The sequence below is a fragment of the Carassius auratus genome, chromosome 15 (genome assembly GCF_003368295.1).
Source record: "Carassius auratus strain Wakin chromosome 15, ASM336829v1, whole genome shotgun sequence".
Classification (NCBI taxonomy): Eukaryota; Metazoa; Chordata; class Actinopteri; order Cypriniformes; family Cyprinidae; genus Carassius; species Carassius auratus.
In genome coordinates, this window is record NC_039257.1 from 9,774,114 (window position 1) to 9,786,716 (window position 12,603).

The following is a 12,603-nucleotide window of genomic DNA, read 5'->3' on the forward strand; positions in this document are numbered from 1 at the left end:
CAATGTTTCCATCCAGATTTATATCAGTAGGCTATTCCTTTAATAAATGGATTATACCTAAAGTGTGTCTTGGTTTTTAAGTTGGTTATACTGCAATCAACTGAGAAAAGCCTCAGGATTTTGTTTGTTTGTTATTCCTCTCATTAAATCTCTCCGGTTTCAACATGTCTTTTGTAATATGTGGCTCCTATGAATCCTGCAGGATTGCTATAGCCCTGACCTCAGTCATGAAGAGGTGGAGAACTCCTTGAGTTTGGCTCTATGAAAATATTACACATAATATTTCTGTAGAACATTGCCTACCCTACCTTTAATATATTTATTCAGCAAGTTACTGTAAATTCATACATAATGTTACAAAAGATCTCAAATAAATTGTTCTTTTGAAATAAAGAATCCTGGAAAAATTGTATCATGGTTTCCACAAAAATATTAAACAGCGTCTCTTCTCTCGGGAATGATAATGATCATGTTTCTTCAGCACAAAATCAAGATATTAGAAGGATTTCTGAAGGATCATTAAACACTAAAGACAAGAGTTATGGCAGCTGGAAATTCAGTTTTTCCATCAAAGGAATAAATTACATTTTAGAATGCATTGAAATAGAAAAATATTAAAATGTAATATTTCACTTTTTTTTTTTTTTTATCAAATAAATGCAACCTTGGTGACCATAAGAAACATTTTAAAAAATCCTAAAGCTATTGAACAATAGTGTAAATATTTACTCTTCTACTAGGTCATAAATATAGTCAAAGTGCTATTTTAGCTCCATCTATGAATTTGGATTTCCAGATACAGTGAAACAAATAGATGCAGCTGTTCATGTCATTGAATATGGAAATACATATTTTTTTCATATATTTCAGGTAACATCTTTATTTTTTCCAAAATCATGATCTAAAGATCATATTGTTTAAAAATGCCTAAATGTAATGCTTTTCTTCCAGAAAAAGTTTATCCGATAACTCTCATTTTATTCATTTATAGAGAACATTCCTTTTTTTTATTATTTATGATGGGAAAATAAGTGTGATGGATTGTGGTTTTCCAAGGAAAACTCATAGGGATTGGCCTAGAATTGTTGGGAAAGTAGATGTAGCTTTTGAACTCAGTGGTAATGGACTGAATAATTTTCTACTAGTGTTCTCTGTAAAATAATTTTCCCTGGAATTACTGTACATGCATGATTTTTGTTTTGTTTTTCTAAACAGGGCATGTTCATCTCTTCTGCAGATCAAAGGCATTCATCTTTCACATTATGAACACAAATGCTTGGTTTGGCTGCTAATAGTTGAAAATGTGAAGATCTGTTCACAAAAAGCAATTGTGTGATTGACTATTGTGACTCATATTAAATGTTAAATAAGTTTAGTTATAAAGTATCAAGAGATTGGAATCTTTCACGTGGTAACAGAATCGTCAGTGAATGAATAAATGTTCTCAAATTACTGACATATACTCAATATCTTCATGTCATGACTGAATTATAATGCTTTTAAAAAAATAAATGATGCTGTGGATGCAGAGCTGCTGGCCTGAAAATCATGAGAAAAAAGGGGCAAGAAGGACAACTGAAGAAAAAGCACTAAGACATGGCGTCTCTGATATGACTTGTTGACCTAAATAGTTTGGATTAGCTAGCTATCAAAATAACAGAGCGCATATGATTACAGAGAATGTTAAACAGCTGGGAAAATGATTTATTGTTGCCTCCAGCACTTACAAGACCTTGCTTGCCCTCATTTCATTTTCCAGTGACCTCATTTTACCTCACAAGCCACAATATAAGTGCAATCTCTTGGTTTACCAAATCCTGTTGAGTAACAGTATATTAGAAAATCTATTTGTGCTCACCAATTATGTATTTAATTAAAAATACAGTAAAAACATTATTGCACTTTTAAAAAATAACTTTTGTATTTTCAATTATCACTTCAGTCTTTAGAGTCACACGATCCTTCAGAAATCATTCTAATAGGCTGATTTGCTGCTCAATACAAATTATGATCAAAGGAAATGTATTGTTAAAGAAAAATGAGATCTAGGTGTTCAGTCAAGCCGAGCATTCAACTGCTGAAGGGCTGCTCCATATGAATACGCCACAGCTGGACATACAATATTCAATCAAATAGTGATTTATTAAAATACATCATACAATTAACCATCTAAAGGACAGAAAACAATAACGTTCAACTTCTCCTTCCATAGTGTAAAGGAAGAATACCACCTAGAGGCTGTACAAAGGAAATCATCTCTCTTGAAAATGTTTACAGAAATGTAGTCACATGGTGCAGTTGATGGAAGATATAAAAGACAACAAACTAAATAACAGCTGGTTGAAATGGAGCAGCTCAACTGACACTCTTCCACAAATAGAGTCAAAAATAACAGTTTAGTCTTAAATTATTTTCTTGTTTGCTTTGAAGAGTGCTTAATTAGTTTGGGCCTGTATACAAAGAGTTTATTTGCAAAAACAAAGTTTTTAAAATCATGTTTTTATTGTTAGATTGTCTTTAAGTTATTTTTTTAACCTAGTCAAAATAACACAAATGCAGTTTGATTGAGATTAATTGGAACACGCATTGAAAAAACACAATTTTTGAGAATTGTTAAAAATGGGGTTAGCCGTTTTTGCAAATGAAACCTTCATATGAGCATCTTAAATGTATGAATATGATTATTAGGCTAATATGGTGTCTATGTACAATATCTCACATCCTGGAGGTAAACCAGAAAGCAGCTATTCAGAATGGGTACTACTGAATAGACTGGTTTTATCGCTCTCAGTAGCACACATGGCTTGTTATGTCCCTGAAATGGTGGCCAGCAGCACTGTTCGTCCTCCGCGTCACTACTCGTCATAATGCAGGGATGACAGGAATTTATCAACGTCCAAGTCTTCAGGAAAGGAGTCCAGCAGCTTCTTCGGTTTCTGAAAAATAAAAAGGAATTCAGCCGAGCAATGTTAACATATCAGATGATGCATGATGAAGTACACAAATAGACAAAAATGAGTCCAACTTCTCCGATTGGCTGGACTGCCATGAGCTGACTCACGGCTTGCTGTCTTTTGTCTAGGCAAGACACGTACTAATTAAATGGTATAGGTATAGAAATGGAATAAATAACTGGTCTGAGATGCTTTTTTGGTGGAAATTGCATTCAGCCACTAGTGACTTGATTTAGATTTTAGCATTATATATTAACTGATTTAGTACTGAAAAGTGTTCATACGGAGTAGTTTTACAACTAAAAATTAGGGCTGGGCAAGATAACGCATTATCATCACATAAATTATTTTATCGCACATTAACATAGTTTATCTAAAGTCCATTGCTGTCAATAAACATACAGACAAATCATGGATCACAGGAGGGGATGCTCCCGATCAAATTATTTAGATATTTTAAGTATTAGCATTTTATATTTTTAACAGAAAGGAATGCAACAAGCTCGTAATCACTACTTCATAAACAAGAAATAGGAAGTTATATATAATAGGAAATAGGAATATATATATATATATATATATATATAAATTTTATACATTATGTATCATTTTTGCTCCATTTCGCTAACAAAAATAGTTCTAAGCAAAGACACAGCAGAACAGTCGCGCATTTGCAAGCAACACACAAACCTTTTGTTACTAAATTATTAATTTTTAAATGAGTCAATGATTCAGTGAGCCATTTATAAAAACGGTTACATGCTTAATTTATTGAATGAATCAGCCATTTTAATGAATCGGTTGAATCAAAGATTCACTCATTAAGAAAGTGACTTGACACCATCTACTGGTGGTTTGATTTATATATTTAAAAGTATCATTGCATGTTTTCATCATTTCATATCTGTATGTCAAAAAAGTAAAACATGAATCTAATAACATTATGCATTTGGACAGATGGAGTTTGTTGATACTGATTTCAATAGTAACAATCATAATCTCTTATTATTCTAACAATGTATTGATTCAATGTAAGAATTCAACGTAAATGGAGAAATGTACACTTAAGTTTAGGAAAATATTATCTGTGTAACAGCAATCAATTTAAGGCAAATATCAAAAATATGCTGATTAAAATAATACCTGATAGAGCACTGATGAGACTGCTTCAAAATAAATGAAATGACCCCCCCCCCCCAAAAAAAAAACCGTTGTTACTTTTTTTACTCAGACAAGTAAATGATGGATTTAAGCTCATGTCAAAGCTTAATGTCGAGCCCTGATATATTTTTACAAATAATCAATAAAATACCAGCTCACCTTTGATTTCTTTTGACTGCTTGAGGAGCTGGAAAGCTGTAACTCTTTCTTTGCAGGAGGGCTCGATTCAATTTGCTTTCGCTTCTTTCCTTTGGGGATGGCAGATTTCCCTGCACTGGCCTCCTCTTGACGCAAGCTGTCTTTCAGAGGACCTCCTGTCCTGGCGGCGCGTGACAGGATCATGAGAGTGTGGGCGGCCATGTTGATGCTGTTCTCACTCCCCGCCTCGCTGGCAGGACTGCAGGAGGGGATGTCAGGTGTAGCGGGAGGGGGAAGATGCCTCGGTGTGCTTTCACCCTCCCTCCTGAGCCTTTGTCGGGACGGGGTTCTCAATCCATCCGTCAGCTCCTCCTGTGCACGTCCTGGTCCAGGTGTTCTCGGGAGCGGGAGATCTGGACATCCGGCCACCGGTCTCTTCGGCGGAGTGGCTGCGGGAGCCTGGCCTTGTGTGTCCTGCAGCATCTCAACAGCCTGTTTAGGTAGAGGGCTTGTCTTGGATAAGGTTTTACTGGAGCTGCTTGATTCTGGTGCTGTAGATTTTTCCGTAAAAGGTGTGAGATCCTCAGTGGGGTGGACAGGTGTCTGACAGCTCCCCAGCTCATTTTCTTTATTTGCAGTGATGCCTGGAGAGTTCTGTAAGGAATTTTTTTCCGAGGATGTTTCTGCTGGTTTTAACTGCTTCTTTTCATGAGATTCTTCTTTGTTGTTGTCCTTTGTGTTGCCTGATGGTTTCTGCTTTATCCCTGGAGCAGATGATTTTGAAACCACTCTGCCATCTTCCTTCTGTGATGCTTGTGATTTTTTGGGTGATTCTGATCTAACGAGAGCCTCTAGCTCAATGGCAGTTTTGTTGGAAGACTTGGCATTTGATAATACAATTGGATTTGGTCCCCTTTCAGTTACTTTGCTTTTTGGGGCTTCTTTTTGTTGATGAAATATGGTGACTTTTTCAGAGTTCTTTATACCCACTTTGGGATTTAATTCTGGCAACCTAACGGTTTCTATTCTTCTTTTGCGGGTATCAGAAACTAAAGGCTGTTTCGGTTCAGTGTGTGTAGCTTCTTCCTGAACCTGCTGAGCTGGAGAGGAAGTAACCGCAGAGGATGTGAGTGTGCTTGTCTGTAAAGAATTCTGGCCGGCTTCAGTGACTTCAGGTGTGATGTCAAAGCAAAGTATCCGCCGATGGCTGGGACTTGTTGCGCTCACACTTTTTTGTTGCTCAGAGGTCTGGGGAAGCACTTGACCAGACCCAGGGGTGCCAGTTTTAGCTGAAAATCAGCAAACAAGTCATTACATTGTTGAATAATCCAGATACGTGCATTACAAAAAACATAACTTTCAGATAAGATGTTGATCAGTACTTTTCACTACTATTTTTAACAAAAGAATGCATCATGCTCATAATCACGACTTCACAAGAGGGAGACAGGAAATTTCCGATATCACTTGAAGACAGCAGAAAAGCGCTCTCTCGCTCAGCACAGTGGAGTGCATCCTTTTGTTAACTGTCTTGAGTCATTAGTGTGATTAGCCCCTTGGCCAATATGTGTTACCAAGCAACTGAACAGGTGTACCTTATAAAGTGGTTGGTGAGTGTGTGTATGTATGTATGTATGTGTGTGTATATATATATATATATATATATATATATATATATATATATATATATATATATATATATATATATATATATAGGATGTGCATATACACATGTACTTATATAAACACATTAGTACACAAATTATTTATAATTACATACATTTCTATCAATATTTAATACATTAAAAATAGAATAAAAAACATCTTACTCATGTCTGTGTTTTCCTTGGGTGCCAATTTATGTTGAGAAATTACTTTTGCAGGCTGCCTTACAGTGGCTGAACATGGCAAAGTCAACATCTGTAAAAAAATAAATAATAATAATAATAAGAAGAAGAAAATATATAGTAATTATAAATAGAATAAAACTATTATACTGTCACAAAACCTGAACACTTCAAAGTTACTAACCTGATTCGGAAGGACTGCCAGTTTTCCAGTATTTTGCCCCATTACAGATACTGGAAGCATCACATTTTGTAACATGGGCTGAACTGGAGAAGATATGATGATTGTGGAGCCTAAAAAAATTATCAATTGGAATTTCAAACATGCACCCTTAATCCCTTAAAAGAATAAATAAAGTCTGCAAATGAGTATCTCAACATAAACACAGAAACATACAACCTTAATAAAAGCCTTATATAATCAAACTAACTCTTCACTCACCAGGCGAATAGGTCTGAGAGACATTTGCTCCCATGGACACCACAGTCCTCTGGCGAGGTGGAGTCGTTACCACATTCGGCATTGAAGACACGGTCCCTTGAGGCACATTACTTGGAAACAGCACAACATTTGACCGCTGCTCGGAAGCAGCCGGATCGGTTACGATAAAAAGGCTGTTTGCAGGCCCAAAGGTGGGGTTAGCTTGCAACAGCTGAATAAAACCGGTTTCCTGACCTGCAGGACGTCCCAACGCAGACTGTCCACTACTCTGCACACTCCTCGTAGGTGTTCCGAATGATCCAACTCCCTCTACCCCCTGTAAGCAGCTCACAGCTTGAGCAGTTTCCTCTTGTGTTATGACCGCAGAGGTTGTGGCCAAAGTCTTGGCAGGTGATTTGGCAGGAGTGGACAGGAAGATGGTGGGGATGTGGTCACTGGTGATGCTTGAAACTGCCTGGTTCAGTGCTGCATCAGTTGAGACCTTGTCCTGCTCATCACTGATGATGATTTTTAGAGAAACAGTCTTAATAGGATCAGGATCCCTGGCTGGGGCATCAGAAATGCATGGCGTAGCGGTGATAGATGAAGCATGTGATGTAGGAAGATTGCTTTTGACAGTACTGGACTGAGTTGGAGTGCTGGAAGGAGTTGAAGGCGTCTTGTTTGTAGAGGGTGGAGAAGCCGTTTTAACAGATATGATGTCTGTGTCAGGTTGAGGCAAGCAAGATGAGGGCACGGTGTAACTTTGAATAGATAAAGAGGTTCCCATATCTTCATCCTGTCCAATGGTCATTCCTGCCACTCTCCCAGACTCATTCACAGATACGCTATTTGATGTTTCAGTTGTGGATGTGGTTTGCAATGTCTTACTTGAAACAGGAACTTGACTGCTTTTATTGTGATTTGATGTTTCGTTGGCGTCTAAGCTTTCCAGAGTAACTAGCTGGATATTTACACTCTCAGAAGCTTCATTTTCTGGTTCATCTATCTCCATGCCAAGTCCTTCCTCTGTCAAAGAAGAGCTTGATACGGTTTGGTCAGCTGGACGTGAATCTGCTTTATCGTTCAAACTTGAAGTGTCACCTTTGGATTGTTTATTACCAGATAAAACTCTAGTCCTGGCTAGTCCTCTTTTGGAGTTTGTGGATCCTTGTCCAGTTTGTTTGGTTACAATACGTGGCTGCAAAGCTGTAGAAGCAGACCTTGTCGCATTACAAAGGCTGGATGATTTATTTTTGCTTTTTGACTCAGACTGGTTGATTAGGTTTTGTACCCTACTTTCTCCTCCTGATGTGGAATCCTCCGGTCCAGTGCCTTAAAATCATAAATAAAATCATACAATCATACAATATACAATACAATATATTGTCTCTGGAATGAAAAGTTAGAGGTCAGTGAGATTTTTTTTTAAAGAAAATACTTGTATTCAACAAGGATGAAATTCTATTTCATCAAAGAATTTTGAAACAAATGTATCAGTTTCCCAAAAACAACATGTTTTTAACACTGATAAGAAATGTTTCCCAAGCATCAAATAAGCATATTAGAATCATTTGTGAGAGATCTTGACTGAAGTAATGGCTGTTGAAAATTTGCCATAACGAATAAATTATTTTTAAATATATTGAGATCTAAAATATATTTTATACAAATATATATTTTACTGAAATATATATATTAAAAAAACTATTTGTAAATTGTAATATTTCATTATATTACTGTTGTAGTGTATTTTTGATCAGATTATCAATTACAGTGAGCAGAGGAGACTTAAAGAAAAACATAACATTTTCGATATTGAGTATTTTGATTCTTTAATAGGCAGAAAAGCACTCTTTGTGTTTAATAATGCCACACTGCTTATGGTCATAAACGTCCTTTAATGTTATAAATGTAACATGTAATGAGAAGCATACAACTAGGGATGCACGATAATATCGGCACAATATCGGTATCGGCCGATAAAAGCTTAAAATGACCATTATCGGTATCGGCCGATATGAATATTTCTGCCGATGAGCCAAACCGATATTCTCCAAGTGAAATAATTGACCTGTTTTTCAGATGTGAATGTCTGTCTACATTTGTAAAATAATAAATTTATGGTAGAATCAGTACAGAAGAGATACATGGATTTCTCTTCAGTAAAATTAAAGTTTAAATATATCAGTATATATTTGTATATATATCGATATCGGTATCGGCATCGGCCAAAATTATTTTGAAAATATCGGCATATCGAATATCGGCCAAAATCCAATATCGTGCATCCCTACATACAACACATACAGAAAATATTTCATCATAATCATTTCTATTTGCTTTCATATTTCATGTGTAGAAATAGATTTCACTCAAGTTTAAAAATAATAATAAATAGGGAAGAAAATGGACACTACGGATTACATAATTCAGTGGAGAATTAATAGAAATTGTATTAAGATCATGTGAGCACACACTCAAACAACAACACACTCAAAATATAGTCTAATTATCGTTAACTATAAAATCCCAGAAATATCGAGATATTATTTTTATTAAGGTTCCAAACCCCTAATTGTTCATATAATTAAATGTACACACTTTTAATGTACAAAGTAAAGCTGAGCCATCTTACCGGTTTCAGGAGATCTGTCTACATGCCCGGTCTCATCACTCTCTTGTGCGCTGGTGCAAGTACTGAAGCTCCCATCAGCCTGTTCACTGCCTTCAGGCGTTTTACTTTTCCCTTCAAACAATATGAAAGGTGATCAGTGAGACCTTACAAATAATAAAAAAATCAGTTTGGCTTTAATAGCAGAATTTGCTTAAACCTACCACAGTCAAAGAGGTCAAAGAGTGCCTGAAATGCTGGGTCTGACTCTGTCTGCACCAATATGTCTTGGATGGCATCATCAGACATATGAATTTCCCCCTAAAACAATTTTACAGGTTAAGGGTTGATTTGGCTGTCAACATATTCAAAACAAACAATAAAAGATGTGCATTCACACACCTGGAGGCCCAGGATTTCATCAATCGACTGCTCTTGTTCCACAGTGCTGCAGGCAGCTTTTGATGTCTGAGGACTATTATCACTGTTAAAGTGATAATACAACATCAGTTCAGTAAGATTTTAATGTTGTTGTTTTCTTAATGTATTTTTAAGTTGTTCCTTGCCTATTATTTAGCATTTACCTTGCCAAGATTTTGTTGATGTTTTCAGCAAGTTTTTCTTGTAAGGATCTATCGCTGAGAATTTTTTCCCTGGCATTTTCTATAACTATTTGCTGTTAAAAAAAAAAAGAAAAGAAAAAAAAAAGATTGTCAATTACACAGAAGTAATGAAAAAAAAGAAAATTTGAGAAATGAATCAGCCTGACTCACAGATAAGTTCTCCGTCCCGGTTTCTTCACTTTGAGATTCCACAATGAGAGTGCTGGACACTACGGTGGCTCTGCTGATCCCGCTGGCACCCAACTGACCACCTCCTCTCCGCCTCGGCGAGTCACTGCAGCACAAAACAGATTGATCTAGTTACAGATTGACCTGGAAAAGATAGAAAGAGGGAAACTGCAACATATTTCTGGTGTTGACATCACTCATCTTACCATTTCCTGCGGGCTGGAGACAAAGGTCCTGGATTCAGCCTGTTATCAGTAACCAGTATCTGCAACGGTGACTCCCCTATGAAGATGTAAGATAGCAAAATGAAATTTTTTTTACTTAAATCATACAAAAGTGTGATTCAAACATGTTTTTCAGGACTCACCTGGCTGACTAAGATAGAGAGTGGAAGGTCTGGTAGGCTGGGAAGAGTAAGACACTGGGGTGGAATGTCCCAGCATTCCTTGAGGGGTGGACACAGTGCTGGGGACACACTGAACTGCTGGAGTCCCGGGCGGGAGCCCAATGATGGGAGACTGTGTTGCCGACAATGGTCTTTGTTGACGCCTCATATTTTGAATGCTATTCATAGTGCGCACTTAGTTTCAGAAAAAAAGAATATATATTTGAATTACGATACTGTTGTTTTGGAGTCTGTAAGATTTTTGAAAGAAATCAATCCTTTTATTAAGCAAGGATGCATTTAATTGATCAAATGTGACAGTTAAGTCAGTTATAATGATACAAAATACTATTTCAAATAAATTCTATACTTTCTAAAAGTTCTATTGAAAAAATGAATATATATATATATTTGAAATATTTAAAATAATGCAGTTTCTACTGTATTTTTTTATCAAATAAGTAATATTAGCATACATTTTTAAACAGCAGTGTGTGTGTTAATTGTGTACATATTTTTAAATTCCGTGCCATATTTACAATACTGTTCAAAGTCTTAGGCCACTAGTATTTTCACCAACAAAAAATGGTTTTAATTCAGTTATTTCTATCCATCTCCAAAACTTACCTGCAAAGCTACCTGAAGAACAATGCAAGTGCACCTAGGACAAAAACCTGTTTCAACACATAGTGTGGTCACACCAAAGGTTGATTTAATTTAGTTAAGTTAAAAGAAGTTAAATCTATTTATGGCATTATTTTTGACTGCATCCTCACTTAACAGCATTTTAACAAAAGGGGCTAAAACTTTGCACAGTACTGTAGCTTTGCAGGTTTCTTGAAGTGTTTTGAAAACATTTCCACAGTTCTTCTGGATTGAGTCTGTCTCAGTTTGTTCTGTTTCTTCATGTTATTCCAGACAGACTGATGATGATGAGATCAGATCTCTGTGTGAAGCACTGACTACTGTCAGACTCCTCGTGCAAACAAAAATCTCACTGGATTATTACAGTTATTGTCAAAAATAATGTTTGGAAATGTAAACTGGTATTTACTACCGACTTAATACTAGTGACCTAAGACTTTTGAACAGTAGATATATTTGTGTTATATATCTATTATAATGTATTTGCCTAATTTCAATAAATCCAATTCATCAAGAACACGGATTCTATCAAACATTAAGCAAAACTCACGGCGTTGATTCAGCTGCACTGCAGGAGAATTCTGCAGAGACCTGTGGACAATACAGAAAGATTTTAATAAATACGGTACTTAAAAAAAAAAAAAAACATTCAATGTAAACAAATATTAATTCACTTGATTTGGTTGAGTGTAGAGTCAATCTTTTTCCATAATGACGTCATCACAGCTGGGATTTGATTTTCTTGACTTGTTTCTGCAGAAGAAATGGCAAACAGATTACAATGAAAACAGATCCACTGTGCATCTCAAAACATATCATTTACATTTAAGGGCACTCACCTTTTGCTTTAACAGCAACATATTCATTTAAAATCGTAATCAGGTTTTTTCCAAAAAGAGACTTGAAAAAAAGAATAATCGACAAATGTTATCTAGTAAGCATTTCTTCTTAACACACACCAGTAATGTATTGATGTTTACCACCATGGTGTTTATCAATCATGAACTCGACACATACAAACACACAGGCAGGGATGAGCCCGTCCTCTGAGCTGTGCTCCGCATACTCCTTCAGGCTTGGACTCTCATAGATGAAGGCTCGGCTTGTGGCAGTGAGCCCTTCTTGCTGCAGGTAGCCTAAAAGTTGAAAGTAAATGACACATAACTTAGATAAGATAAGATAAATCAGTCATTACTGTTATCACTCATCTCAGCATTTTGACACGTCACAGCCTCGCACTGACTGAGCTCAGAACAAAACAGTTGTCTCAGTTTCGTAATGGTCTATATATTTACCACTACTCAGCAGATTTGGAGACAAATTTCATAATTACATATATTGTAATTAGGAACTAAGTATTAGCTCGCTAGCTTCTCCTAGAGAGAGACACAACAAGAGTGAACTTACCCAGCACAAGTCTGGCGACGTCGGACGGAAGCAACATACTTTGATGTTATCCTGTCTCACCAAATCGTCTGCATTTGAAGCACGCGTATTAAAGTTTCATTTAGTCCATAATGTGATAATACAGCTGAAATATCGCAGGTTGTTCAACCCTCTCTTCCATCTCGACTACGAAAAGGCGCGGAAATTCGCCTCATCTGACCCGGATATTGTTTGTGTAATATTCGAGAGGAAGTACAGGGA

At 36.4% G+C, this 12,603-nt stretch overlaps 1 protein-coding gene across 2 annotated transcripts; it reads right to left on the minus strand.

The window, feature by feature from the left end:
• Positions 1 to 2,123: 2,123 nt before the first annotated feature.
• LOC113115009 (protein NPAT-like) lies at positions 2,124 to 12,579 on the minus strand. Of its 2 annotated transcripts, none has more exons than XM_026282194.1 (17): positions 12,364 to 12,579; positions 11,916 to 12,092; positions 11,796 to 11,801; positions 11,631 to 11,709; positions 11,507 to 11,547; positions 10,294 to 10,506; positions 10,133 to 10,208; positions 9,909 to 10,032; positions 9,720 to 9,811; positions 9,538 to 9,619; positions 9,360 to 9,456; positions 9,160 to 9,270; positions 6,543 to 7,856; positions 6,285 to 6,394; positions 6,083 to 6,173; positions 4,275 to 5,542; positions 2,124 to 2,936 (listed from the first exon to the last, which is right to left on the minus strand). In XM_026282194.1, exons 1-17 carry the CDS (start codon positions 12,398 to 12,400, stop codon positions 2,856 to 2,858), a joined length of 3,999 nt encoding a protein of 1,332 aa, XP_026137979.1. In that variant the 5' UTR covers positions 12,401 to 12,579; the 3' UTR covers positions 2,124 to 2,855. The 2 variants fall into 2 exon arrangements, with proteins under 2 accessions (XP_026137979.1, XP_026137980.1); XM_026282195.1 differs by having other exon boundaries at positions 11,796 to 11,856; positions 11,974 to 12,092; positions 12,364 to 12,578.
• Positions 12,580 to 12,603: the final 24 nt, after the last annotated feature.

What these genes read in the sequence shown, in the direction of transcription:
- LOC113115009 (XM_026282194.1), bottom strand. Translation starts at nt 12,400, where the DNA reads ATGTTGCTTCCGTCCGACGTCGCCAGACTTGTGCTGG. An exon ending in TCTCCAGCCCGCAGGAAATG is followed by an intron (nt 10,033 to 10,132) that starts GTAAGATGAGTG and finishes TTTGTGCTGCAG; the next exon opens with TGACTCGCCGAGGCGGAGAG. An exon ending in CTCTCAGACCTATTCGCCTG is followed by an intron (nt 6,395 to 6,542) that starts GTGAGTGAAGAG and finishes TAATTTTTTTAG; the next exon opens with GCTCCACAATCATCATATCT.